Source organism: Fukomys damarensis, unplaced genomic scaffold (genome assembly GCF_012274545.1).
Source record: "Fukomys damarensis isolate Sample0158 unplaced genomic scaffold, DMR_v1.0_HiC HiC_scaffold_6, whole genome shotgun sequence".
In the NCBI taxonomy this organism is placed as follows: domain Eukaryota; kingdom Metazoa; phylum Chordata; class Mammalia; order Rodentia; family Bathyergidae; genus Fukomys; species Fukomys damarensis.
In genome coordinates, this window is record NW_022900918.1 from 42,675,342 (window position 1) to 42,702,912 (window position 27,571).

The 27,571-nt window shown below is 47.5% G+C and overlaps 1 protein-coding gene across 1 annotated transcript in view; it reads right to left on the reverse strand.

Annotated features, from left to right (window-relative positions):
- Tubgcp3 (tubulin gamma complex associated protein 3) overlaps positions 1-23,147 on the reverse strand; it is a 50,504-nt gene extending 27,357 nt beyond the window's left edge. Inside the window, exons 1-11 of the mRNA XM_033760915.1 lie at positions 23,138-23,147; positions 22,591-22,698; positions 20,527-20,594; positions 17,633-17,710; positions 16,202-16,419; positions 14,530-14,702; positions 12,749-12,867; positions 11,996-12,121; positions 9,692-9,760; positions 9,242-9,374; positions 8,171-8,337 (exon numbers count right to left, since the gene is read on the reverse strand). Coding sequence (XP_033616806.1) covers positions 8,171-8,337; positions 9,242-9,374; positions 9,692-9,760; positions 11,996-12,121; positions 12,749-12,867; positions 14,530-14,702; positions 16,202-16,419; positions 17,633-17,710; positions 20,527-20,594; positions 22,591-22,698; positions 23,138-23,147 — 1,269 coding nt within the window. The remainder of the gene's footprint in view (positions 1-8,170; positions 8,338-9,241; positions 9,375-9,691; positions 9,761-11,995; positions 12,122-12,748; positions 12,868-14,529; positions 14,703-16,201; positions 16,420-17,632; positions 17,711-20,526; positions 20,595-22,590; positions 22,699-23,137) is intronic.
- Positions 23,148-27,571: the final 4,424 nt, after the last annotated feature.

The window sequence follows — 27,571 nt, forward strand, 5'->3', positions numbered from 1 at the left end:
TAACGCCGCGGACAGCCCAGAAGAGGACATCATCTGACCACACCGAGAGGTGCAGGGACCCCCAGCAGCCGCCATCCTCGCCATCCTCCCAGAATGCACCAGGGCTTCAGACACGTCACTGTCCTCACGCCACCTCTCCTTTCAGAACAGGGGTGCTGCGAGCCGCTCAGATTTTCCATCTGGACGGCCAGGGCTCTTCCTCGCTCCAGGTCCTCAAGTGCTCCAGCTCATTCCATCTCCGGGTCAGCCACTCCTCCAAGGCACCAGACCTCCTCTGAGGAGAAGCAGCAGCACTTGGGATCAGGAGCCCAAGGCAGAGTGGACAGCAGTGTCACTTCTCCAGACTATGAAGTCCACCTGAGTCAAAGCTCACCACAAACGGCCCTGGGATCCCAGACCAGCCACAGGGACACCACCACCTGACAAAAGGATGTGCCACAGGGACAAGATGGCTCAGAGAATGTTTAAAGCATTCAACAATTACAAAGCAACACCAAATTGCTGATTTCCCAGAAAAATGTAATAACCAAAACTAAACCAAAAAGACGAGACCCCAAAATACCGATTTCCTTACACTAAGTAGGGACTAGGAAACACTGCCACTAAGGTGTGGGGCCTGCCTAACTTTAAAAATGCCATTCTCATGTTACTCAAAATGTGCGAGACCACAGAAAGAATGCAAAATGCCCCATTTGTTTTTATAAAATCAGTGTATCACTAGCACTCCTGATAAGAAAATGCCAAAAATTATTATAGCAAGTTTCATTCCCAAACACAAAGGAATCGATTCTGGATAAAATTAGCCTTCCATTACTGGAATAAAATATTTTTGGTCAAAGTATATTACTTCCAATAGGCTACTAATTGTGTAAAACCAAGTGAAGGCATAAATAAATTATAAAATATTGTCATTAACAATAAAGGTTTTTGTTACCTATCACAGACCCCCAGAGACTGAGGGAGCACAGACATTTTCAGGAAAGAACCATGCATCCAACAAATTAAAGTCTGATACCCTATTCCAGAGCTTCTGAGGTCATTCTTAGAAGCTTTGATATAGAAGATAATTTCTAATGGCAAGAAATAATATTACTTTGAGGAAAAAATAACAAAGGTTATGAAATAGGATACATAGGGCATACACATAAAGATGGGAATACACACAAATATAGTCTATCCATGATTGAGATTCCTGATAAAGATTGAATTTTCTCCTGTGTTTATATAATCAAAAGTTTTAAATTGCACAAATATTTTTAACTCAGAAAAAATTGCTTAGTAAAAGAATCAAATAACAACAACCAAATACTAACTATGTTACCAGTATTTTTTTTACTAACACAATTTCTGCAGGGTAATTAACTAAAACCGTTTTTCTCCTTTCACAGAAATTTACTATCAAGGGCAAATATTTAGAGAAACAATTTAAATGAGCCCAGGTCTTGCTTGATCCTAGTGAACTGTAAGGAAGTATCAGCTCCATACATCCTCTCTCCTTCGCAAGCAGGCACATGAATAAATGCCAACATTTCAATGAACACAGGTGGACTGCTACCCTTATTTTCAATTAAAATTTACCTTTATTATCAGTTTCAATGAACACAGCATTCATTGATCTATTTTAAACTTCTTCGATTTACATTACCTAATTTAAAATACGTAAATAATGACTACTTAGAGATAAACAGTTTCACTCTAATGAGGTTATCATCACTTTAACATACACTTAAATTACCCCAGATAAAAATTAAAACCCGTTACAAGCCCGCTGTGATTGTCTCCATAGTTAGCCAATCACAGTGCTGGGACTGCTCTGTAGCTTGCCATTCAATAGATTAGATTAATTGCATATAAATTGTATTTGTCTGTTATTCACTTAAATAGAAGTGCCAGTTTTTACAGACAACACACTAATTCACCCCGATAGCTGGACTGCAGCTGGATTTTTATCAGTGTGAACAATAGGAAAATTTAATTTAAACAGTAAGAGACCCTCCGGCGACCCAGTTTGTCTTCAGAGCCAGGCGCACACTTGCAGTCACTCCACTAGCAGACGTCAGCACAAGCACAAAGAGCGGGGCCCCTCTAGAGCAGAATTAATTCCTCAAAAAATAGAGTGACAGGAGGAAATCCAAGGCTAGAACAGAATTGCAATAAGCTTTCATTTTATCGATGCATTTTCCACTCAAGGTCCTTTCATTTTCACTTTTCTGTCAAGCTCAGAAAGAATAGAGCGAAAAAATAAAACATAATTGTTCTGCAATTTCTCATTAACTGCTGGACACACGCCAAGGTCTTCTGACTACAAACAGATGCAAAGAGGGGATTTTGAGCAAGCAACTTTGTTTCTAGGAATCAGAGGCAGAGGTGCAGACCACAGAAAACCCACGGCGGACTCCACCACCATGCAGGCCACCGTGTGAGTTCTGCCCAACATGCTGGGAACGAGCAGGGTGGACGCGCTAGGGGACGGTGAGCTGGTCCAGTCTCTGCGCAGTGACGGCCACATACGAGTGAACTCACCAAGGACAGTGTCTCACGGGCCGAGGCCCATGCTTCCTCGGTTCCACTCACAGCCTCAACTGTGTCCTTGTTTCGATGCTAGCATGGCCAGAGCTGTCTTAATGCCACAGGGGCTCTCTTGCTCGGAGTGTGTGGACACACAACTGACTGTCAGAGCGGACATGGGCCCTGCCCTCTGGAGGCAGCTGTCCCTCTTAACCTTCTGCACCTACTCAGCACATGTGGGTGTCCTCTACGGTTTTTCTCTAAGATCACAGCCTCATAAGAGGAGGCCCTCCTGTTCTATTGCTTGAAGGGCTGGGGAAGAACTGGTGTGAGTCAAGGACTTAGTTAGCATTCACCTGAGCAGCCACGGGTCGCGGGCCACTCTGTGCTGAAGTTTCTCGATTACTGATTCAATGATGCAGATTTCCTGTCTTTGGTAGTTCCCATGTTTCTAGGAACTCTCCGGTGTTATTTGTCTGGAAACTTTATGCAGAGTCCTGGGCCCCACTGAGCCTTCCTCCAGCACCCAAGACCGCGCTGTGCCGCCTCTGCCCCCCAGCCTGATGAGCAGCCGCTGTGCAGCTCTGGAGGCCCCTTTACCGTGGGTTTGCCCGATGTGGCGCCGAACTTCTCTGGCTCTGTGCAGCTGACCGCGTTTCTCCGTGTGGGTCTTGAACGTGCAGACTCGCATTTTTGCTGCACTCACCATCCTTTCGTTCACGAGTGTGGGTGCCCCAGGACGCTGCTGTTTCCCTTCCTGCTTCTCCCTTGCAGTCCCTCGACCTCCTCCAGCCGCACTTACCTCTCCCTCCGAAGCCCACTGTGGAACTGTGACGATTCTCCTTTCACGGGACTTTCCAGGGCCACAGTCTCATTTGAATCCTTATACTTTTTTTTCAATTTCTATCTCCTGACAGGCATTTTACACATTCTTTTGATCACCAAAAGTGGCATTTCCTTATGCAGATATCCCATAAACCACATACCATGAAGTAAATTATACAGCTCCTGTATCCAGAGACACTTGAAGGGATTCAACTTTACAAGCTGTAACTCACCTCAGCCAGGCTGAGAAAGGATTAACATGTACCAGAAACGTAGAGAAAAACTCTCAAGTTTTAATCACATAATGACAAGCACACAATGTGATTCTCTACACTAGCAAGTATGTATGGTAAAGGTTATTACCTAGAGAACTTCTCTAAAATTAAAGATTTAAATGAAAATGTGTCAATGTAGGGTTTACTGATCAGAAAACTACAGTGGTCAGAAATCTACAGATAAGAGAGGCCTCAGCACCATAGGCACAGGAGCCTTCACACATCATCCCAGTTCTTCTGAGACTGGCGTGACCTCCAGTGACATGCCACATGCCTCCCATGTGTCCCACACAGGACCCAGGGGACAGGTATCATCATGCGCGCTGAAAGATGGAAGGAACAAAGATGGCAGCAGAGAAAGGGCTCAGGACAGGGAGCCCCAAACCACCCTACCCAGGACCCAAGCTATGGAGCATGGCAAAGACTCATGTGCGGGCCTCAAGGGCCCACACAGGCTCTGCCAGTCACGGCGTTTGGAGAAATTCCACAGGCAAAGCCAGTGAGGTGAACAAGGGCCTGGGCACAGTGGTCACCAAGCAGCAGAATGGCTGCAAAGGTGAGGGAGCCTGTGAGACTGCTGGAGCCAAGTGCTGAGCAGCAACACCAGCACTCTGTTGAATTTTTGCAACTTTTCTAGAAGTCTAAAATTAAATCAAAAGAAAACATTTTTGAGAATTAAAAACTTTTACCAATGAGGCAAGAACTACATCGCTAACCCTAGCATACAGCACAAAGTTATAAACACACACAATTTCTAAAAACATTTATTTTTTCTCATCACAAAATCAGTCCCATAAATTTACTAATGAAAAAATTTAAAAGCCCAGATAATTACCTTACTGTGTCAATGATCAGAAGATTAATATGCTTTTTAAATAATCAACTGCACAAGCTTTCAAAGATTCGACTCCTCCTGAACCTGCAGAGCAACCTCAAAGGAAGGCCACAGCTGCAATCTTCCGCTGCCTCTCGTCCTGGCAGTAAGAACTGAAGAGTGCACGAGTCTAAGCGGCTGATTATCTTGAAAAATTAAGTCTGAGTGAAAAACCTAACTAAACAAACAACTTTATATTTTCCAGAAACAGACCCGAGGATGCAAACTTTACCATGATGAATACAAATGACTCCCACAGACAGCACCAATGCACCATGTGTGGCTGTGTGTCACATGACCCCACAGACATGAACTGAAACAAGACAAAGCTGCTCACGGCGCCTGGGTGAAGGCCACATGCTCCTCAGAGAGCAGGCAGTGACCTAGTGCTCAGGGACGCTGGGAAGGGCTGTGTCCTGACCTGGACGGTGGCTCAGGAGGCTCATTTTGTGTTTAATCAAGTGTGCACCTCAATGAAAGGCATGGCTACTGCACTGGGTGAGAGGCAAAAATACCAGTTCAACAGCTGGTTCAAATACAGATGCAAAGCAAATTAAAATCTTAAAAGAAAAAGCAATTTATACATGCACATGCAAAGTTAAAAATAACACAAAAGCTACAGATTAGTAGTGGTGCTGGCCCAGAACCTGGGAAGGGAAAAGATTTCCTCATCTTAGGGAAGAAATCAAACTGGTTTACTGGAGACCTACGCTGAGCAAGACGCATGACACTGAAAGTTAAGTCACCTCAAGGTAACCATTAGTAAAACAAACAGAAGGTTTTCAATTATATTTTCAAAAAAGACATTTCACTTAGCACTAGAAAACAAGAAGTTGAGCCAGGGATGATAGTGCTCATCTGTAATCCCAGCACTCAGGAAGCTGAGGCAGAACGATTACTGTTGAGTTCAAAACCAGCCTAGGGGTATAAAAATACAAAGAGAACTTTTAACAGAGCTGAAAAGCTGATTTTAAATGCCTTATAAAAATGTGTAGAGCAGCAGTGAAATTGAAAAAAGGTAAAGCCTGCATCTTTGCAGGCTACAGATATCAAACCTTAAGTAGAGCCATCTAAATAACATTCACAAATAGCTCAAAGGACGAACACAGAAAGCGAGACTCAGAAATGGAGGGGAGTTAGGGATGAAGAGTGCAAACCTGTGGGGTATGAGTGATGGCTCAGTCAACAGGGCAGTACTCTGCAACATCCCCACTTTTCTGTAAATCTTAAATAATTTGAAAAGAAAAGAAAAAGTGCAATTACATATACAACATATCCAAATACTTAATACCTTCCATGAGTTAACCCTAAAAACAAAACAAAACAAAAATCCCTAGGAAAAATGGGCAAAGAGATATGAATGGGCAATTAGAAGAAAATAAAAATACCTATAACCATGAAAAGGTGCATATCAAACCAGGAACCAGGGAAAAGCAGACAAATGCCACAGTGAATGCCTATTTCACACTTCGTAGTTTATTAATGCTGCAGGGAAGCAGAAGTGTGGACCAGAGCGCAGGAGGAACCCATGGCACAGGCTGGTACAGGCTGAGCATGCCACAGCGCAAGGACTTTGGTCCCCATCTACACTCCGGGCCTAGGGGGTCTGAACCTAAGTCCCTGTCCACACTCTGGGTTGAGTAACACATATCTGAAACACAGCAGACCGCAAGTGCTGAGGATTTTGGTTTCTGGAATACAGACGCTCCTCATTCAGCAACCGCGACATACAGAAAGAAAAGATGGGGCCTAAATTCAAACAGCATGCCTCAGCTTTAAGTTGTCTTTAAACAAGGGATATTAGGAAAAAATGAAAACCAAGATCTGACATGTAAAAGTACAAGATCCCAGTGATGAATGTAACTGTACCGTATACTTAAAAAGTACCAATAAACTCAATAAAAAAGAAAAAAAATTAAAAAACAGGGGATAGCGATGCTGCCATGCAGATAACAAGGTGATCTGGGATAGAATCCATGTACTGATATTCAATCCCTTTGTGTTCCATACACTTCATACACAGCCTGAAGGTGTGGTAGACAGCGTGTTAGTGGGCAAGGGTCTGACCATTACCTGCGGGCCACTGGTGCATCACATAAGCACCGTCTCAGAGCATCTCAGACTCTGGGTGCTCCAATGACAGACACTGAGCGGGTGACTGGGTACACTGACAGATCTCCTGAGGGCTCAAACTGGCAGAGCAAGACTTTAACATGTTCACAGGGGGCCACACTTCGCAACTCTTGCTGCAGGGCAACTGACACCACAGGTGGTACAGGCATGACTGTCCCAATGGGCGGCTTCTCACTAAGTGTATTAGAAAAAAGGCCAATGGAAAGTATTAGATCCATCTGCAGCACTGGCGGGAAGGTGTTAAAGTCTGCATCCCCACAGGCCAGCAATTCCAGTGCCTACCTTGGAGAAGTGCAGACCACACATAGGGAACACACAAAGGATGACCGATTTAAGAACACTCCTAATATTAAACCCCGCAGAGAACACAAGCTCCATCAATAGGAATGCGGCCAAATATAAACTGACCTGTCCACACAGCGAGATAATATGAATTAATGAATAAGACAGTCACCGAATGATCTGCTTACACAACACAGGCACGCACGCGCACACACACACACACACACACACACACACACACACACCCCCTCAACACAGGCACGCACACGCACACACACACACACACACACACACACACACACACACACGCCCGGCCATGTGCAACCCATCGGTGTGTCTTCATGGCAGCACAACAACACAGTACCACACCCAGGAGATTCTGCTACAGTGTGTTCTAAAAGCAGTGAGTTATAACAGCACACTCAACAGTCAGGAAGCGTGCTAGACATAGAGCACACTCCACGTGTGCCTACATGCAATTTCCACAGGAAGAAACACAGGCTGAGCCCGAAGACACAGGAACCCACCACCTACACACCAAGGCAGCCGCACCCAGCCGCCAGCCTATTCCCAGGCACTGCCCGGGATCAGAGGGACTCTCAGCACTTTAAAGGATGCGCCAGTACAGCCTCCCACCCACGCCTATGCAGACAACAGGGTGCATTCAAGAGTAACGCCACATTTACTGCAGTATTTATGTATTTCTGAGCCACTGAACCCGTGTGAGGTTCCTAACTTACTGGCTTTCCATGTTACTAGCAATGTCTATGAGTGTGATGCCCCTACCTCCTTTCCCCAACAAAGCCCTATGGTTTTCACTCTGGTTTTGGCATTCTGGTGGTTTTTAGGAACATATCTGCTACATTACAGCAGAACTGACTTAGCTCAAAAAGTAAATACTCATGTATACAAATAACTCACTTGGTTCAAACCCTTGGCACAGAAGATGGAAGTGATTTTAGGAACAACCCTGCAAAAGCACCCACATGTGAATGCACACTCAGCCTCAGGAGGCCCAGACCTCTGCTCCTGACCAGCTCACTGGGAATTCCACCTGAGCGAGTAAGCACTCGACCTTGGGAGTTTCTCACTGCTAAGAATGGGAGATGAGCTTTTCACTAAGTGAAATCAGCTCTGCTGTCTGACAACACAACAGCTCTCCAGGCACTGCAAATGTGCACAGAGCTCAGAAGTGTGGGCGCCTCCTGTTAGACAGCCACCGGGAACCGCGAAGCAGACGGGGTGCCCGTGCCTCCTCACCCCAGCGCCTCACCTCGTGGTATGTGTCCTCAAGCTCCCCGTCGTAGATCCAGCGGTAGAGGAAGCTCAGGACAGGGTGAGACACCAGGCTCAGGATGTGCTGCACCAGGGACCGCATGTATGGGTCGCCCGTCTTTGTGTAGGCATGGACAGCAGAGGCCAGCTCCCCTCCTTTCCTCCCTGGGGGAACGAGGGAAGGGACTAAACACCCAGTGTACATTCGCAGCACAAAGCAAGCCCTTCAAACCAAGGATGGCCAAGGCATGAAGAGTAAGCGTGTCTACTTCCTGCCATTAATACCAGTTTTGGACCTAGAAGCAGCAGCAGCAAGACCCCGTCACTTTACACAAGCCAGGGGAGTACTGTTCCCTTCCTGGCAGCAAAGGAGTTTATCAGCTGCAAAAGTAGCCAATGGTGACTAGCTGCCCACTCTGGACCTCACATGGCTTTTCACAGCTTTCTGACTGAGCTTCACACTACATCCTGCCGCTCAGTACACACAGCAGTAGCAGCACAGGTTCTACGCATGGACCCCTACACTGCCTCGGGCTCACCACACCGTCCCAACTCACCAACTGCTCCACCTACCCGTGAGGCAACACCGTACAGTTTAAGAGCAGGTTCTGCCAAGTGGCACAAACCATGGGGAAAAGGTTCAGCCAAAAACACAGAAGCCAGAGCCCAAAAGAGGGCCGAGGTAAACATCCAAACATGGGGATTTTTCAACACACAGACAGCAAATAAGGGTAAGAGCATACCCACAAGGGAGGGAAGAAGAGATGCTAGAGAAGCCTGCCAGGTACAAGGCAAGCAGAGGAGGGGCGTGGGCACAGCACGGCATCCAGACCACACCTCTACACACTGGCAGCTCTCTCCTACCGGCCTTCACCTCCCTCACAGCCTGAGCTCTCACAAGGACAATCACGGACCACATTACAACAGCTCACATCCCTGACTGCATTCAGTGGACACACCTACGGCTGCCAGGGTCGGAAAGCAAAGCTGGATGGCCCACCCTGCAAAGCCCTGCAAACAACTTCGAACCATGGCACAGCAGGAGGCACACACAAGAGACCCCAAGGACCTTGGCAGTGATCCACTAGGGCCGCAAGGGTCTTCAGTCTTATTTTGGGGTCATAGGTCCAAACCAGGAGGCGCCGCAGTGTCAGGCTACTCTCAAGTCCCAAGTTAACCCCCTGGTCGTCCTCTAGCTGCAGCTGAAAGACAACATGGAAAGTGGAAGTGCAAAACACCAGTCACATTCATTGTTAACGCATATGCAGCAACAATAGGGAAATAATGAAGCCAAAGGTCTCCTCGGAGGAAATAATAGGCCTTTCAAGATTCCAGGAGCCTTTAAATGGTATACAGGGCTCTGAAAATGAGCAATTCATTGGCTCTGGAATACAGTGAAATTTTATAGCTATTTGGCACTCACAAACATTACTCCAGCACTGATTTCTACACCTTAATATACAAAGTAAGTTAAATATTCCATGAAATTCTAATTTTAAAATAAAGAGAAAATATTTACCTGGGAGTGTAAAACAGAGAGTAGCCGGTAGTATTCCTTGAGTTCCTGATGCAAGGCGGCACAAAAGCTCTGTATGGAAGAAGAAGTTACTAAAGCAAGGTGGCCACCACAGCAGACACCCTCCAAGTGCAGGGTGCGGTGCCTGCAGTGAGTTCAGGCGGAGCACGCCGAGATCTCAATTCTGGATCTGTCAATGGTCTGATCAACACTACAAAATACAGTTCAGTGATGTCAGAGAAGAGTTATTCTTTTGTAGAAAAAAGCATGAACTTTACAAAAGGAAAAATGTTTAATGTAGTGCAGTTTTTGTAATTAATTTTGAAAAATTATCCTTTATTTTGAGGTTGCCTTTCTAAATTTTCAGTTAAAATACAACTTTTTTAGATGTTCTCAACTGACGAAACTTAAAAATTGGCAAATCGGTCCCAACCCAATTTTGCTCTGGTTTGCACTGCTTATTCTCCCAGGCATAGAATTAAAAGCTTCTCTGTATACATGCAGTCTGAACTCCGATGAGGTCCACATCAAAAGGACACTGTCGGAGCAACAGGGACCTTTATGGGCCTGCACGCAGCCCTGTGCGCTGACCTCACTGGCACGAAGCAGAGGCTGTCAGGGATGGAGCCGCTGCGGGTTTTTCCACGTGCAGCCACACATCCTGCACACCCTAAAGCAATACATACTCGTACAAAAACGTCTGTTTGCAGAATCTTTGCTTTGTGGGTGGGGACTAAAGTGACTAACATAAAAATGCATTCAGGTACTCATTGTGCAGACACAAAGCAACATTTGAAAGTGCGATTTCCAGGCTGGACCATCCCAGCTCCAGCAGTCAGACAGACCTAGCATCATCCTGGCTCTCATGGAAGGACAACCACCGCACCCCAGCCTGGCTGGCTCCTTCTGTCCAGGACGAGCAAATGGGCAAACAAAAGGGAGGCACCTGGTGAAGCTGGAGGTCATTATGTTAAGTGAAATAAGCTGTGAGCCAGAGAAAGACAAGCATCACAGACCCTACATGTGGAATCAGCGCTGCTGACAGGACAGGGAGTAGAGCAGCGCTGGGCAGAGGCAGGGCCAGCAGGAAGGGAGGATGTGGGGAACTAGTCTAAGTCATGGGGCGATGAGAGACAGAAGCTCTCAGTGCTGCTGCACAGACAGCCATGGCTGACGGCGATGGACTGGACACTTCCAAACCGCCGTAAAAAAGCATTCTGGCTGTTGTCACCACAGGAACAGTCACTGAGGAGACAGGCATGTTTACCTGGATGTGAATGTTATACAACATATTTCTGTATCAAAGCTTCCTTGGAACCCCATTAATATGTACCATTTTATGTATCAATTTAACAATACACTTAAAATATCTACACAGTATTTAGTTTCTTATATTCCTTTTGTACTTCTTTCACAGCTGATCAAACACAGGACCTCCCCGTGGAGTCTGCATGCATAACCGGATGACACGAACAAAGGTATTACTGGGATCCTGTCAGATAGACAAGGACTCGGCACTGCTGGGACACCACTGCCTGCTGAGGACCCACCCCATGCCAGCCTGTCCTCACCATCTGCTCCCACAGTGGGGGAGCATGGCAACTGGTCTTCAGGCAGCTCACCTGATGGTGGATGCACTGGCTCATTCAAGACCAGCTGAGAACAGGCATTCTCTCATCTCCAAAGACTAAGGAGACAGGAAGTAAATTCCGCATCTGGAGAAGCCAAGCCGAGAACCCTAGGCTGTCTCCCTTTAGAGCCACGCCCTCAGCTGCTGCCACCACTGCCCCAGCCACACCATAGTGCCACTGCTCTGACACACAGCTGCTGCACTGAGGGCCTCACCAGCAATAACTACTGCATAGGGGCATCATGACTACTTCACCACCAAAGAAGGCGGACTACAGCAGTGCTGCGGTTTACTTGTCTGCTGCTTCTGCCAGGCTCAGCAGCCAGAGCAGTGGGTGCTCACCACCAGCACCTGCAGCATCCAGAATCCACCTCAGTGCCCCCGGGCCGCAGATGTGGCCACACCTTGCCTGCTCCCTCCCTACCCCGGTGGGAGGTAGCAGCAACAACAACAGGGCAGCACCTCCTCAGAGCTTCCCTGCTCCCCAGCCCCTCCCTCTGAATCCCCTTTCCTTGGCTGGGGAAGCCTCAGGCTCCAACAGCTCCTGTGGGTTCCACTTCTTTTTGTGGACCCAACTAATACCATCATCTTTAAAAAGAACTCTACTAGAAGTCATTCTCATAGCAGAACATACGCAGATTAAACATTATCGTCAAAGGGAGTCGTAGTGAACGTACCTGACCTACTAGTCCAAACGAGCGGTCCAGACTCCGCTGGTCAGTGTACTTTCTGATCTTATTATGCAACCACCCCAACTCAGCAAGTCTGACTGCCGTGTCTCGCAAAGACCTGTTGAGGTTTGCCTAAAAAGCAAGCAAGCACACCAAAAATTAACAAGCAACACTAGAATTTTCCTCAATCACTTGTGCTCTTGATTCTATGCTTGGATATCACCACTTTCAATGTGAAAGTTAAAAGTAACTAACATTAAGGGCCGGGGATCTAGTTCGGTGGCACCACGCCTGCCTCACAAGTGCAAGGTCCTGAATTTGATCCCCAGTAAAAGTAACTAATATAAATCAGCAAAGGAAAAAAGCACACAGGGAGGGAAAACACCCTGAAGGAACACTGGAGTCCCCAGGCTTGGGCCTCTGAACACCCCTGGGACCTGCACTCCTGAGAAGGGTTGAGAGCCACGGGGCAACATGACAGGGCAATGGGAAGGCTGTTCTGAAAGACAAACCAGAGCAAGCAGGACCCCCGACCTGGAATCCCACGTTCATGGCCAAGCCCAGGCCAGGCCACCGTCCCTCGAACACCTGTGACATCAGTGTGTTGGGGGAGGGCGAAGTACTGACCACAGAGGCCACAGGGGCCCCAGGGGCCCTGCCTGGCAAGTCCCAGGAGCACCTGTTAATCAACAGCTCACCTTAGGACTGCAGGTCAGCTTTCATTTTGAATATTTTAAACTAGATTTTATGTTACTGTACCTTTCCTTCTACTTTATAACAATTTTCAGTGCTGCTCATTTTGATATTTTTGCCATCTATACCCTGGAAGACGTACAAGATGTCTCTCACGAGAGCAGCTTCAGTAATTTCCGTAGTACCTGTAAACGGTTTGTCAAAGATAGTAATCACTATTATACATTTAATCATACATTTAATTATACATTTTCAGATGAAACACGTTTCATGGCATGATTTTGTCTGGATTATGTGTTTGCCACCAGGACAACATTTACATACTCCATAAATGAGCTTCCAACAGAAAAGGGGTACAAGGCTAGGGCAGAGGCGGCTGACAGCATTTCCTCTACAAGTCTTTTCAGAGACAGGGCCGCAGCTGCCGCAGATCACCAGCGGGCTGGTCATGCGGCAGGGGCATCCGTAAAAGTGGGTCTCCACAGAGGGGCACAGCCCCTGAGAAAGCCTCACTGCACAGAAAAGATGTTTGTGATGCCCACTGTCCCTCCGCACATCCAGAGTCAGAGATGGACCTGGGTGCTGGGCCCAAGGAGCAGGAGGCAGAGGCCTCCCCCAAGTCCACGGCACCAGAGTGCAGCACAGAGCACGGGTGTGCTGCTCACTGCAACCTTCACCACCTGTTCCTTTGGAGCCTCTCAGCTCTGCAGGGCTGACTCACCCCGCTGTAACTACGGGTCGGTGCATCTCCCCTCTGGTCTGCCCACCTGGCTTACGCTGTGCACATGGGACTCAGGATTAGCGTTCCTATGCCTTCCTCATTATGCAGCCCCCTCCATCCCCACTCCTGCTCTTTGAAGGCCACTCTGACAATGACAATCACCCATCTGCCTTACAGATAGTGTCTGCAAGATGCAGGTTTCCCATCCATTTATTTTCAACCTGTTTGCGTCTTCACATTTAAAACGTCTCTGGTAAGCAAAACATGACTGTCTAAATGGAAATGTTTTTAAAACACCTGTCTTCTAAACGAAGTGTTCATGCTCAACGGAATTCGTAATGCATCTGGCCTGAAGCAGCTTCCTTGTTTCCTGCCACATTGCTATGCCTGACCCTTTCTGCCTGCTTCTCCCAGTTTAAGGGCACTGTGCTCTCATCTTTCCATAGGTCACACCACAGGCACTGCCCAGGAGTCAGGAAGACAGCCTCTGACAGTGTCTAGACACCAGCCCAGCATCCAACCCTATCATGCACGGCCGCTGTAGGCAGGCAGAGGCTGGGCACACTGCAGCAGCCGAGGGCAGCATGGTGCCCTCATGGTTCCCCAAGACTCCGAGCCCCAGCGCTCTTGCAGGTACAGGCAGCACCTACAGTGACCTCAGAGCCATCGCTTGGTCTCCAGGATACCCACGGACAAGCACTGCTCTGCAGTGTGGTCATGAAAGACACTCGCTCACTCTGGGAACACAGCAGGACTTCAGACCTCTCACAGTGGTCTTCCTTCACATGCCCATGTGCTTGTGTGTTCAGGCACTGGCACCATCACTAGACAGACGTGGCCCTCATGGAACTCGGGCTGGGAATGAGCAGCACAGGCTTCCCAGGAGGGACAGCAGGACGGGATGGGAGAGGGATGGTGAGGAGGACGCAGGGAAGAGCAACACAGAAAGCAGACCATTCAGAAGCTGGCCAAGAGTGGCCAGCCAGGGGCAGGAAATGATTCCCCAAAGAACAAGCCACAGCAGGGACATGGCTCCAGGACACAAACAGTGGGAAGCCAGTAACACAGAGGTCCAGGTCGGCACTTGAAAGAAGGGTAAATTCTGAAAGTTAAAACACATCCTTACCACTCGAGTCCCCGTCTCTCCTTGCCCGCATCACGTTGCGGGACACAGCACTCGGGATGCCCTTGGAGGTCGGGGTTTGGGAAGAAGGCTGACCGGCAGTCAGAGTCCATGCGAGGCGTGATCCCAACTGCTGTCGGAAGCAGTCTCCCACGCTGAGGCCTTGATGGGACTGTCTAGAGGAAGGAAGTGACACTCATGTCTTCAACAGCCATCCTATTCTCCAAAAGACACGGCCCTTCCTAGAGAGAGAACTTCCTCGTGTTCCTGCCCAAAACTAGCTCACGAAAGGTGACATCGCGCTTACCACAAGGAGCACACTCACAATCAGGCCAGGCCGAGCCCAGCACTTGGGCCACACTGCAGCATGGGGACACCTCACTCTGCCCTGACACCCAGACACATCTATGCTCCGTCTGACTTTCCTCTGCACACACTGCACACATTCCCCACACAGACCCACTGCGCTATTTTCAGCTAAATGACACTTCCACTTCTCCTGGGCAGAGAGGCTTAAACACAGGGAGCCGCACCATTGGCCTGTCCTCACCTACTGCCTGCCCTCCAGCCCACGGGGGAAGAGGCACTGATTTCAGTTAACTTGGAAGAGGAGGGCAAGTGCACCTTCAAACCATTGTAGTTGTTCACTAATTTTGAGAACACCCCACGGCCAATTTTTGAAAATGGAAGCCCAGGACAGCCAACTTCTAACAAATGAACCCAACAAGTGCATCCAGAGCCACACTAGCAGGGCTGCAAACCCAGATGCAGGACTCTCCCAGGCACTGCCTTGAGGTGCCAGAGCTTCCATCAGCACCAGCCATACCAGCAGCCATACCTGCCAGCCATGAGAGGCTAGAGGACAGGGGGAAGTTTATTCTCAAAAGAGGAAAAGTCAACACAACCCTTGCTGAAACCATGTCCTTCTAAATTTAAGAGATTGATGCTAAAAGACTGCTCCAGTCCTGAGTTTTTGATTCACCTGTCTACATCGTGACAATAATCATTCCAGTGCTTGGCCAGAGCGTGAGTGTCAGACAACCTCTGCCAGGCACTGCTTGTGAACATGTGAGCTGCCCCACACAGAACATTATGCCCCACTCATCCTTCCTGCATGGTACTCCTGTTCTATCCTCTATCCCATACCCTTGCTACTCACAAAGTACTCTGGGACTGTGTGCTCCTGTGGAGACAGGTACTTATACCAAGTCCCTGTCAGTGTTCTGAAAAATACCGCGACAGGATCACCCACTTCATTCTGATTCTAAGGAATAAATAGCAGCAAGGAGCAAAGCTGATTGACAACCTCCACATAGAATGTGTACTAAAAACAAGGTTCTGAAGGTCCACTAAGGCCCCAGCATCTGCTCTTCTCAACCATGAGCCCTGTGAGGCCTCAAAATGTAATCAGATTGGACAGCAGGCTAAATTACAGAGACTGTCACATCTTAGTCCTGCACACCTGGGTCCCCTCATCTACTGTCCTACGCAGAACACACCAGAACTGTCAGCCTGAGGATAACCCAACCTTTATTACTCATACAGAGCTAGCGTGCATTGCCTCAACAACAGCTGGCAGACTCTGCCCAGAATGCTGGGGGCACATATGAGACCCCAGCCAGCCAGGAGCTCGGGACACCCACCCCCATCAGCCTGGCTGTGTCAGGAGTGTTACCCTGGGAACAGAGGCTGCGGGCCGGGCCCAGGGCCGCCAAGAGGGCATGCACTGATGCTGCTGATGCCACTGCTGCCCAAGCTGCCTGCACTGGGCACCGCCTGGGTACTCCGGTCCTGGTAGTTGAGTGGGAGCGTCTGTGGCCGGGCGTAGTAGTAGGGAGTGGAATGGGCATCTCTAGGCAAGGCCTGCGCAAACAGGGAAGCATAGCTGGACACCTGAAATGAAAGCAGAGTCCAGGGACAGGAGGTCACACAGCAGCCCCACTAGGGACAGCAGGTGTCCCCACCCGCTCTGGGACTGGCTGTGGACTGCACACCACTGGGCGACGTGCTGACTGAGATGTTTCTGAAGTCCACCAGCACTGACAGCTTTAGGAGTTTTCTCCAATAACCCCTTCAACGGCTGGCAGCTGAGCACCTTATCTGTTCCAAATCCATGTAAACTAGAAGTCAAGTAAGTTTTAGAAGTCTGATTTTTTTGACGATGATCATTTTTTCCAAATGAGATGGAATCTCAAGATCACTTTAATCTCCAGAGCATTTTTCATGTATTTATTGGTTATCTGGATGTCTGAGATACATCTATTCATTTTGGTTGCCTGTGTTTACTGAGTCTTTTAGTTTTGGGGGGTCTGATTCTTTTTTTAGTTATTTGTAAATTCTAGGTATTACTCCTCTGTCAGAAGTGTAAACAGCAAAATTTTTTCCAATTTTGTAGGCTCTCTTCACTTTCTCTCCTTTGCTGTGTAAAAGCTTTAGAAAATCAAAAATAAAAGACAGCAGGAAACAGCTGGAATTTTTGCAAATGGGAAGAGGAGCTAGAGGCAGAAAAGAAGGGGAAGGAGCATAAAAGAATTAAGATACATTAAGGACATGCACGCCACTCCCTAAGATGAATGGAAGTGTTATGTCCTACAAATATACTAATAAAACTTTTAATTTTAAAAATAATAAAAAATAAAAGTCTGGTACTGTCCCATAATGAAGAGAGCTCAGCGCTGAGGCCACAGTAACTCTGGCCCACACTGCTCACGCCCCAGCCCTGGGTGTCTGCAGAGGTATCTGCCTGCTCACAGTGCCAGGAGTCTGCACCCAGTGCTCTCTCCAACACTGTGCCTGTGCCACTGAAGCAGAAGTGGGGTGGGCAGTAGGAAGCACCCTGGCACAGTGCTGCCTGGAGACCCTGACAGCAGGGCGTACACAGCACCTCCGAGCTCTTCCTGCCCTGCTGAACGGGCACCCATGCTGACGTCTGAAATCGAACAAGCAAGGCTCGATTTAACTGCACGTTGTTGTATCAGAATAATCTGACTCTGAAACACATCTTAAGAAAACTGTAGACTGAAGAGGACCTTAGAAAAGAAAAGGAAATTGCCTGGCCTCCCAATAGACACTCACGCTTCTCCTCTTACTGTGGCATTGGCCTCACCTTGCTGGCTTGCTTGCGAGGGTCCTCACTGAGGTTCAGCAGGAGGTAGAGTATGGACCACTTATTTTTCAACACTCCCTGTTTAGAAAAAAAATTTAAATATTTTATAGAGCTCTTCACTTTAATGTTCCTCTCTTCTACATTATACTTACTTTCAAAATAGAAATGCATTTGAAAATATACCTGTTAATCTCAAACCTGTGCTCCTTTCTCGTCCCGTATACCACACGGCACACTGCAGCCTGGTGAGGCTGATCTGCACCAATACCCGTGGGCCTTTAGCTACAAAGCCCCTCAAAAGAACTACTCCCATCTACCACCCTACTTCTGAATAGCAGTACTGTCACCCCAAAAAAGTCCTTAGAAATGTCCACAGTAACCCTAAGGTAAACAGCATCAGAAAGCCCATGAAATCTTCCTTCTTTCCTGATGTCCCCTTCAGACCACAGAACAGGTATTATAACAAGAAGGCCACAGTGCAACAGTCATCTCAGAACCGTAAAGACCCAAACTCCAGGCTCTGCTCCCAAAACCTTCGCGGCCAGCAGAGCTGACCACGGGCGTGCACTCAAGGTATTACGTGGACGCCACCTGCTGCCATCGTGTGGCATGGCGTCCAGACTCGCACACCTCATGCAGCCTCACTCTGGGTACATAGGCAAGCTACGCGCGAGCACCCTCAGTTACAGCAGGAATCCCTGGACGCTGATTCACGTGACATAAAATATTCCCTGAAAGTTTCTTTGGAGTCATGGTCCAGTGGCAGACAGATGAGCAGACAAATCAACATGACAAGTGGCACTTCACAGCTCATGGAAGGACTTTTGGAGGAGGCTCGAGTCCCTGAGAAAGGACAGCCGTGAAAGGAGATAGGAACCATGAACAGATCAATCTGCCACAGCCAGGAGTCAGAGTGGAGACAGACCACAAATGCAGGGGACCTTGTAGGCCGTGCCAGGACATCCAGGTTAAGCAACACCACGGGAAGCCTCTGAGGGCTCCTGCAGGCACAAACTGTTGCTTCTGTGAGCATGGAGGGATGGCTGGAGGGGTCAAACGGGCGCTGGAGGACACTCAGGACAACAGCCACCTGAGAGAAATGCAGCTGAGTTACACTCGGCCTCACAGCCTAGAATCCCCGTATGCAGGGACCAGGGCTCTGGGGCACAGGGACTGGCTCTAGCCCAAGACCAGCAGTCAGGACCCGGTACCCCTGCTCCACACACAACCACTTAACTGTTTCTCCACATTTTATGGAGCAGTCAGTTAATAGCAGCAGCTGCCATTTAGAGGCAGGGCCCGCAGAGCCAAGTACAGCTCATTCAGCCTCTCCTGCATCACCACAGGCCATGACAGGATCACTCTCTTCACTCCACAATTGAGACAGCGCAGACCTAAATCATGTGCTGGTACCCTAACCTGCAGGCCAAGTGCAGACCAAGGCCTGCCTGAAGTCAAAAGGACACAGAGAGGCACATTCAGAGGGCAGGCCCAGGGCCTGGAGTCATGGGAGCAGAAACAGGCAAGGGCAGAATCATATGCCAAGAGGGAACAAGATGACACCAAGCTACAAAAGAAGAAATGCTCCTTTCAGCTGTGAAGACACCAAGCCATTAGTTCCACGGGGACGGTAGCCAGTGGCACAGGGAAGACGACAGAGTAAGTTCCACCTGTGCCATAATAATACACGGGTTCAAATTCCAGCTCTCACCTCAGAAAGCGTGTATGGGTGAAGAGTGATGAAAGGTCCCAAAAGGAGCACAAGTGTACACACAAAACTCAGCCAGGGTCAGTCTGCTCAAGATCCTTCATGGGCTGGTGTCAATGTGAGCCCAAGTGTGTTCCAGAGCCAGAAGTGAGAGGGCAGCGGCCAGGAAGACCACAGCCAGGGCCACCCCCAGGGTTCCAAACTTTTGGAGAACAACCATCTTAAGTTACAAAGCTCCTAAAACACTCCCCTGCAACAGTCCACACATCCACAGACACAATAAGATCTGGGAGGAAAGTCTCCATGTGGGACCCTGGCAAGGCTGTCCTGGGAAATCTGATGTATGATAAGCACATTTTTTTACATCCAAAGCACAGAAGTTATTTTAACAAATGATACTTCAGTTTAAAACAATCTGCCTGGAAATGAGTGTACCAAAAAAGTTCTTTTTCTTGTAAATATTATCAAGGATGAAAAAGCACACTTTTAACAATGAATCCAAGTAGACTGAATTAAGGAATCAACATAGCATATAAACAAGGCTGTTTTAAGCATAAAAATATAACAAGAGAGCTTACGAGTCACAACATAGGTGTTTAATCACCAGCACCACTGTGTGTACCGCAGTGGTTTTTACTGTCACACTGACTTGGTATTTGGTGAACAAAGCATTAAACCTTTTTGGATTCACTCTCTTCTCCACAAAAGAATAAGAAAGCTAGATTAATCCAGTATTGTTATAGCCAGAAATCACAAAATAGCTAACGTTGCAAATCATTAACTTACCAACATACAGACTTTGTAAAACACCAGGTTAGAAAGACCACTTGTTTTCAAGTATAGGCATCAAAACACCACAGTCTTCAGCTGCTGCTGCTCCACTAGCCCCAGGGCTATAGGAGCCAGGCCTGAGGGGCAGCTTCTGCGGTGCTTCAGGCACAACTCCCACTAACACGTCCTCCAGCAGCGCCAGGGGCCAACAGTAGCGCATGCCTAGCGCAATCTGTGCCTTCCCAACAGACCCGCTCAGCTTCACAGGCAAGAAGGCCAGAAAGCAAGCCAAGACTTCAACTTCTAACACCGTAACGCACGAAGCCCTCCGCAATGACAGAAAATATAACCTGCCACCCCGGAGGCTGCTCAAACATCCACTCCCAGGTGCCCCTCTGCCTGACCCTGCACCTACCTGTGAGTGCAGCTTCCGGTGGAGCTCAGAGAACAGCGCAGCATCCGCCTCTCTCCTCTGCCGGATAACTGCAAAGTCAGGAAAGAAACCCAGCTGTGACCCATCTATAGGGGATTCACTTTCACCCAGGGGAACAGGCAGCTCAAAGAGTAGAAAAGAATCCTGAGTGTAAGAGTCTGAAACTCAGGCAAGGGCAACTTTTCAGCTGAGTGTGGTCGTCCATCCAACCTCTGTCGTTTGTAAGATATGGAAAGTATTATGCTGGAATCAAAGCATTTATGTGAAAATTCATTAACAGAAACAGTGAGATCACTATAGTCTATCAGAAAACACTCATCAGCAGTGAACAAAAGAGCATGAGTTTAACTAGTTAATAACAGCTACTGGGAGAGGGATGGAACACCACTTGAATCCTAAGTCAAAGAGCAATCACCAAAAAGTAAAGCACTCTTGACAGTTCACCTGACTTGGAGACTATACATTCTGAACATTTCTGTTAGGACACAACACAGCAATCCATCATCTCATTTTAGTATAAAGGTACTTGACTACCATTTCAAAATAAAAGTCAGATAGCTTATTAGTGGATTTTCATCGTGTTGATGTCTTCCAGGGTCCCAGCTGCACTCAGACTACTGTATTGAAAGAAGCAGCAGGAAACACAAACTCACTCGAGGTTTGGTTCTGGGACAAGGGAGAAGCCACTGAAAAGTCAAGAGCCAGAACCACACCGCACACGATCCCACAGGCACCTCCCGGGAGACTGCTGGCCTTCTAGGAGAGGTGCAGCTCCTTAAAGCCCCGACAAGGCAACCCCTCCAATGAACCTGTTTATCCCTTCTCATGAGTGGAACTTTATGAAAACCTCATCTGCCTATCTACACTTAGCTTCCTTTTCCCCTCCCTGGACTACGATTGAACCCAGGGTCTGGAACATGCTAAGCAAGATCACTAGCACAGCCACATCCCCAGGCCTCCCCATACTCTTTCTTTAATTTTTAGACAGTCTCACTAAGTTGCCAAGACTGGCCTCGAACTTGTGACCCTCTTGTCTCAGCCTCCCAACTAGCTGGGATTACAGGCATGTGCCACCATGCTTGGCTTACATTTAGCTCTGAACATACTAATTCTAACTTGGCCAATGAGGCTGACGAAACTGATGTAACTTGTGAATTCCGTACCACTCAATTAACCCTGGCACTATGGAGAGACACAGACATACCTGGTCTATGTGGACGGCAGAGCTCACACATGGTAGCAGTCAGTTCTCCACCTCACTAGTGACAGAGCTGTGAGACACGGTATCCTCAGTCTACTGGCCCTAAGCAGTTCACAATAGCTGGCTGTGGGAATCTGTGCCCTGTGAACAACTGCCTAGAGCTGTACTGACAGTTCGCCAGGGCACTGGACACAAAGCCAGCTTCACGCAGGCGGGTTCACCAGAGGCTCACAGGGAGCACGCTGATTTCCCGGCAGGCCTCCCTTCGGCACAGCTGCAGGCCCGACAGGAGCATGCTCGCACAGCCCAGGTACAGGGAGCAGTGCCAGCCACCTTCCTCAGGGCCAGGGCCGCTTTCCTGAGGGCCACCAGCTACTCAGAGCCACACTTCCCACCTGGCTGACGGCTCACCATTTGCATGGCCTTCCTCTTAGCCGTGCACACGCTCAGGAAGCCCGGGTACCTCCGGACTAAAGCTGGCACGGCCTACAGCACAGAAGTTCAGGCAGAGACCATAAAGAGAAGCAATGACTCCTGCGCCAAGAGCAAGATGGTGCACTATGCCACCTGCTCAAAAATATGTGACACTGATGCTGCAAAGCATGGAATCAGGAAGCAACAGCAAGCATGTATCTTCCACACCTAGAGCCACGTAGCATGCTACAGCAGTACTCTGCTTACACTCTTAGTCTTACCTCTAAGAACTGAGTAGTCCTTATTTTTAATAGTGCCTGTAATCAAAATATGCTTGAGAACTGCACACATACATACACGTAAACGGGTACATACATACTAAGTTTACAAGTTTCATATTCCAACAAGTAATACTTAAGAAAAATACATACGTTCTTTCTTGATTTTTTCAGCTACTAGGAATTCATCTCTTTCAACAGTAGGGGCAAAGTTGCTGCCAATAACTCGCACAGCAAACTGGAACTGCTGGGCTACATCAGCTGGAAGGTAAATAAAAGGATGCACGTTATTACCAACCAGGTGAAGGTTCCACCACCCAGTGCTCACAGTTCAAGAGAATGGACTGGGCAGTAGTCTATTCCACCTCCCACCTCTTCACTGAGACAGAAAAGCTACTGAGAAATCATAAAAAATGAATGAGTGAAGGGGTAAAACTAGAGTTCTTTAAAACACAGAAGACAACAACAGGCCAGATGGTCAGACAAATCCTAGAAGACAGAAAAGAAACTGGATTGATAATCACTGATAAACAAAGAGCAGGAGAAGTTAGGGTCCAGACATGGAACAAGGGAAGAAAGCCCTGTCAAGAATGCCTGAGCAGCCAAAGCAATCCTGAGCCAAAAGAGAAAGCAGCACAATCCCGGATTCCAGGCTACACCACAAAGCTACAATAACCAAGATGGCAAGGCACTGACACACTGGCAGACATGCGGACCTACAGGCAGAAGAGAAAACAAGACAGTCGCATGCGCCTTTAGCATCTGGTCCTTGACAAAGGGATCGAAACAAACACGGGACCAGATAGCCTCTTCAACAAATGTGCCGGAAAAATTGTTAAAAATGAGTCTACGCCCATATCGCTTATCCTGCACTAACATCAAATCAAAATTCATCAAGGACCTCAATATGAAAACAGAAACACTAGCTCTCCTGCAAGACAACACAGGTAAAACACCTGAAGACAAAAACATAGTCCAGGACTCACTGAACAGACCCCCAACTCCGCAAGAAATAATTCCAAGAATCAAAAAATGGGATTATAACACATTTAAAAGCTTCTGCACAGCAAGGGAAACAGAGAGACCCTCAGAATGGCGAAACAATTTTACCAGCAGCTCCTCTAAGAAAGGACTGATATCCAGAATACATAACGCAAAAAAATTAAGACCCCAAACCAAAAGACCCCATCAAAACCTGCGCAACTGAAATAAATAGACACTTCAAAAGAAGAAATACAAATGTCCAATAAAGCATGAAAAATATCTAGCATCTCCAGCCATTTGGGAGATTCTAATCAAAGTGAGAGTGACCAAAAAGACAACAAATGTTAGCAATGCTGGTAGGAATGTAAACCAGGACAATCACTGTGGAAATCAGGATGGCAACGCCTCAAAAACCTAAAAATACTATTTGATCCAGCTATACCTCTCCCGAATATCTTTCCAAAAGAGCTGCATCCTGCATATTAGAATGACCTGTGCACATGAATGTTTATAGCAGTGCAATTCACAACAGCTAAACCATGAAAATGGCCTAGATGCCCTCAACAGATGAACAGATAAAGAAACTATGGTATGCAGTTTGTAACAGCTAAAACTTGGAAACAGCCCAATTGCCCATCAACTGGAGACTGGATAAAGATGTAGTTTTTCTATAAAATGGAGTACTACTCAGCCACAAAGAACAAGAAACCATAGACATTTATAGCTAAGTGGATGCACATTGAGGACATACTCTTAAGTGAAATAAGTAGGACGTGTAAATACCAAATAGCTTCTCTGGTGTGATAAACTAAAAGTGTAAATAAGGTTCCAATTGTATAACTGATAATGTGAAATAGGAAGAAAAGGCTAAAAGAGTAAGGGAAGTGGGAAGGACAGGAGAAAGGAAAGAAGGGAAAAGAAAAAAATATGAGAAAAGGAAAAAATGGAAACAAAGTCTTTGTAAATGGGGAAGGGTGGAGGGGATGAAGGGAGGGCAGGGGAAGGGGGAGAAAATGAGAACCAAGACTTGTCATGTAAAGGTTCAAGATCCAAATGATGAATGTAACTGTAAGGTATACTTAAAAAGTTCCAATAAACTTAATGAAAAAAATAAATAAAGTGATGGCCTCTAAAAAGAAAAAAGAAAAACTTTGGCATAAGTATGCAATGGAGTACTCGTCAGTCAGAAAGAAAGATACATTTTAGTAATCTGTAGGAAAATTGATGGATCTTGAGACCATAACGTCAAATGAAAAAAATCAGACACAGAAGGTTAAATATCATATGGTTTCTCTTACATGAGAAAGCCAAAATATAAATAAAAAGCAAAATAAAGGGCAGATGAGAGGCAACAGGGAAGTAGACTTTTTGGAAACAGGGAAGGGGAGGGGAAGGGGCAAAGGGGGCTCAAAGATGATTAAGATGCAATACAACTATGCATGAATTGCCCAAAACAAATTTAAGAATTACATATCATAAACATACACTAATTTTTAAAGACTGGGGGAAATTTTCTCATAAAGGAAAAAAGCTTCTGAATGGCTCCAAGTCCATAATTATGACCTAGCAAAAACGGCTGGTTGGTGTGGGCCTGCACTGGGGACACAGATGATGTTCACTTTCACTCTCTTCCAAAATGCCAATCTACAAATAAGGCAATTTGTAAAAATAAGGCATAAACCTACAAGGGCAAAGGAAAAGAAAACTGGACAGAGAAGGGAACTCTTGGTAAAAGGGAGACTGAAAGCCCTGCAGGAAGGGAGTCAGGAGACTGGGGAGGAAGCTGGGCCGCCTCCCAGTATGAGGCCGTGCCCTGGACAACTCCACCCTGAGACTGAAGGGGCCCAGGACCTGCGCTGCTCCTGCCTCCGCTTCTCAGTCTCTGTCTGAGACTCCCACACCCCAGCTGGGGCTGCACAGCCAGCCACACCCAAACACAGAGGTGAAGACATGCGAGGATCCTCCTGCCACACGCAGGCATGCGCGCAATTCACACTGCACCCTCTCCATAGTCCCTCTGCTGTCCACCCCTGGGCATAAGCCAGTGGTGAAACCCAGCAACACTGGTGGGCACCCAGCCAGGACACCAGAGGCACACTCCCAACCACAGCGAAGGAAGCACGGAGAAAGTTGAGCTGAGAGACCCTCCACACACCTGCCACCCAGGCGGAACCAATGCGAACGCCAACAGGCGCCCTAGGAGGGGAGGAGGGACAGATGCTGCGTGCCATCCCTGCCAGGACCACAGGGACTGGCTGGCTCCCAGGCTGTCAGCAGGGGCACAGAGGGGCCAGCTCTCCAGTTAGGCAGCCACCCCACGTGCACACACTCAGCTCCGCTTCCCAAAGGCTGGCCTGGGTGTGCAGATCTCCACAGAGAGCCGCGTGATGCACGGTCCTCAGACCAAGATGCGGGAGCTGGGGCTCACAGACAAGCTTCTTCACTGCAAAATAACTCAAAACTCAGAGTATGTTATCTAACGCTAACAACTAAGTAGAAATCAATGTGAACAATCCTGAAGGATCTCCCAGTATTTGGAGAAAAACCAACACACAATACACAGACCAAAGAGAAAGACTCAAGGGAAATGTTTAAATGAATAAAAATACATCAACAGATGTAGGGTAGCTAACACAACACTTAAGAGGGAAATTTACAGCATAGAAGGGAAAACAGATTTCAAATCAGTAACTAGTTTACACAAATAAAATCTACAAAAAAGTAAACTCGGTGTGCATTAGGAAATAAGAACAAAAAGCAATGAAATTAAAAACAGAGAGGGCTGGGGATCTAGCTCAGTGGCACCACACCTGCCTTGTAAGTGCAAGGTCCTAAGTTTGATTCCCAGTACTGGGGGGAAAAATAGGAGAAAAAGCTAAGAAATCCAAAGCTGAGTCCTTAAAGATGAAAGGATTGATAAACCTCAACCAGATTAACCAAAAGAAAAGGTGAAAATTCAAACACAAAAGAAGGGACGCTGGCCCTGCTAGCCCAGCTGGCCGGGAACTGGGAGGTGACAGTGCAAGGAAACTGGAGCAGCAGCACAGAGCTCCCGGCTCCCCTGCGCACATGGTGCGGGACCCCAGCCCGGTCACCAGGAGCCACAGGCTGCCTGACAGATGCTGAGAACGCCCTGTCCAGTCATGAGGAGGACAGCAGACAAATCCAAACTGCAAAGTCATCTTCAGAACTGTCAAGGCCACGCAGGGGAGGGCAGGGAAGCCTGGAGTCCAGAGCCACCTGGGAGGCTTATAGAACGAAAGCAGCGGCATCATACTCGGGAGGTGCTCGAAGACCAAGATGGCTAGGAGCTCAGCTACATCAGCACCCACACACGACTCAACAGCATCTATACCGCACCCCACAAAGGAAGACACTGACAAACAGCCAGTGAGGTGGGTGGGCCTCGAGAGTGGTGCATGCAACTGCTGTGTAAGTTTTAAACCACTGGCAAATAAAATGCTGTTTAAAAATTATACTGATGCCAGGACCAGCCTTACAATTCTATGTGCTTGTTTTCCCTTTGTGTTTTTGAGACATGTTGCTATGCAGTTCAGGCCGGCTTTGAACCCATGGCAATCCTCCTGCCTCAGCCTCTAGAGTGCTGGGATCCCCATCACATCACAGGCAGATACCACCACACCCTGCTCAACTTTATAATTCCATGCTATCAATTTTTTTAGGTACTGAGAATTGAACCCAGGGCCTTCATACTAAACTATATTCCCAGCCCTTCTCAGCTACTTATTTTTACCTTGAGACAGGTTTAAACTACACAGGCAATCCTCCTGTCTCAGTCTCCCAAGCAGCTGGAATTACAGATATATGCCGCCCTGCTTGGCCTACTGAAGTTTTTTAAAGCTCTGTTTCAACATCTTTAATTTTCAGGATAAAAACACAGCAACTTAAATGTGAAAAAGAAAAGGCTTCTTAGTAAACTGAAAAATAAATCTCAACTTACAACACACACCACCTATGAAAATTAACTCAGATGAACCAAACAGAGGAGTAAGATTAAGGCTCCTTAAGAAAACGAAAACAGTCAAAGGAGACATCTCTGTAACCTTGGATTTAGAAGTTTCTCACATGAAACCAAATTATGACCAATTTTTTAAAAATAGATAAACTAGGGCCAGAGTTTTAACTCAGT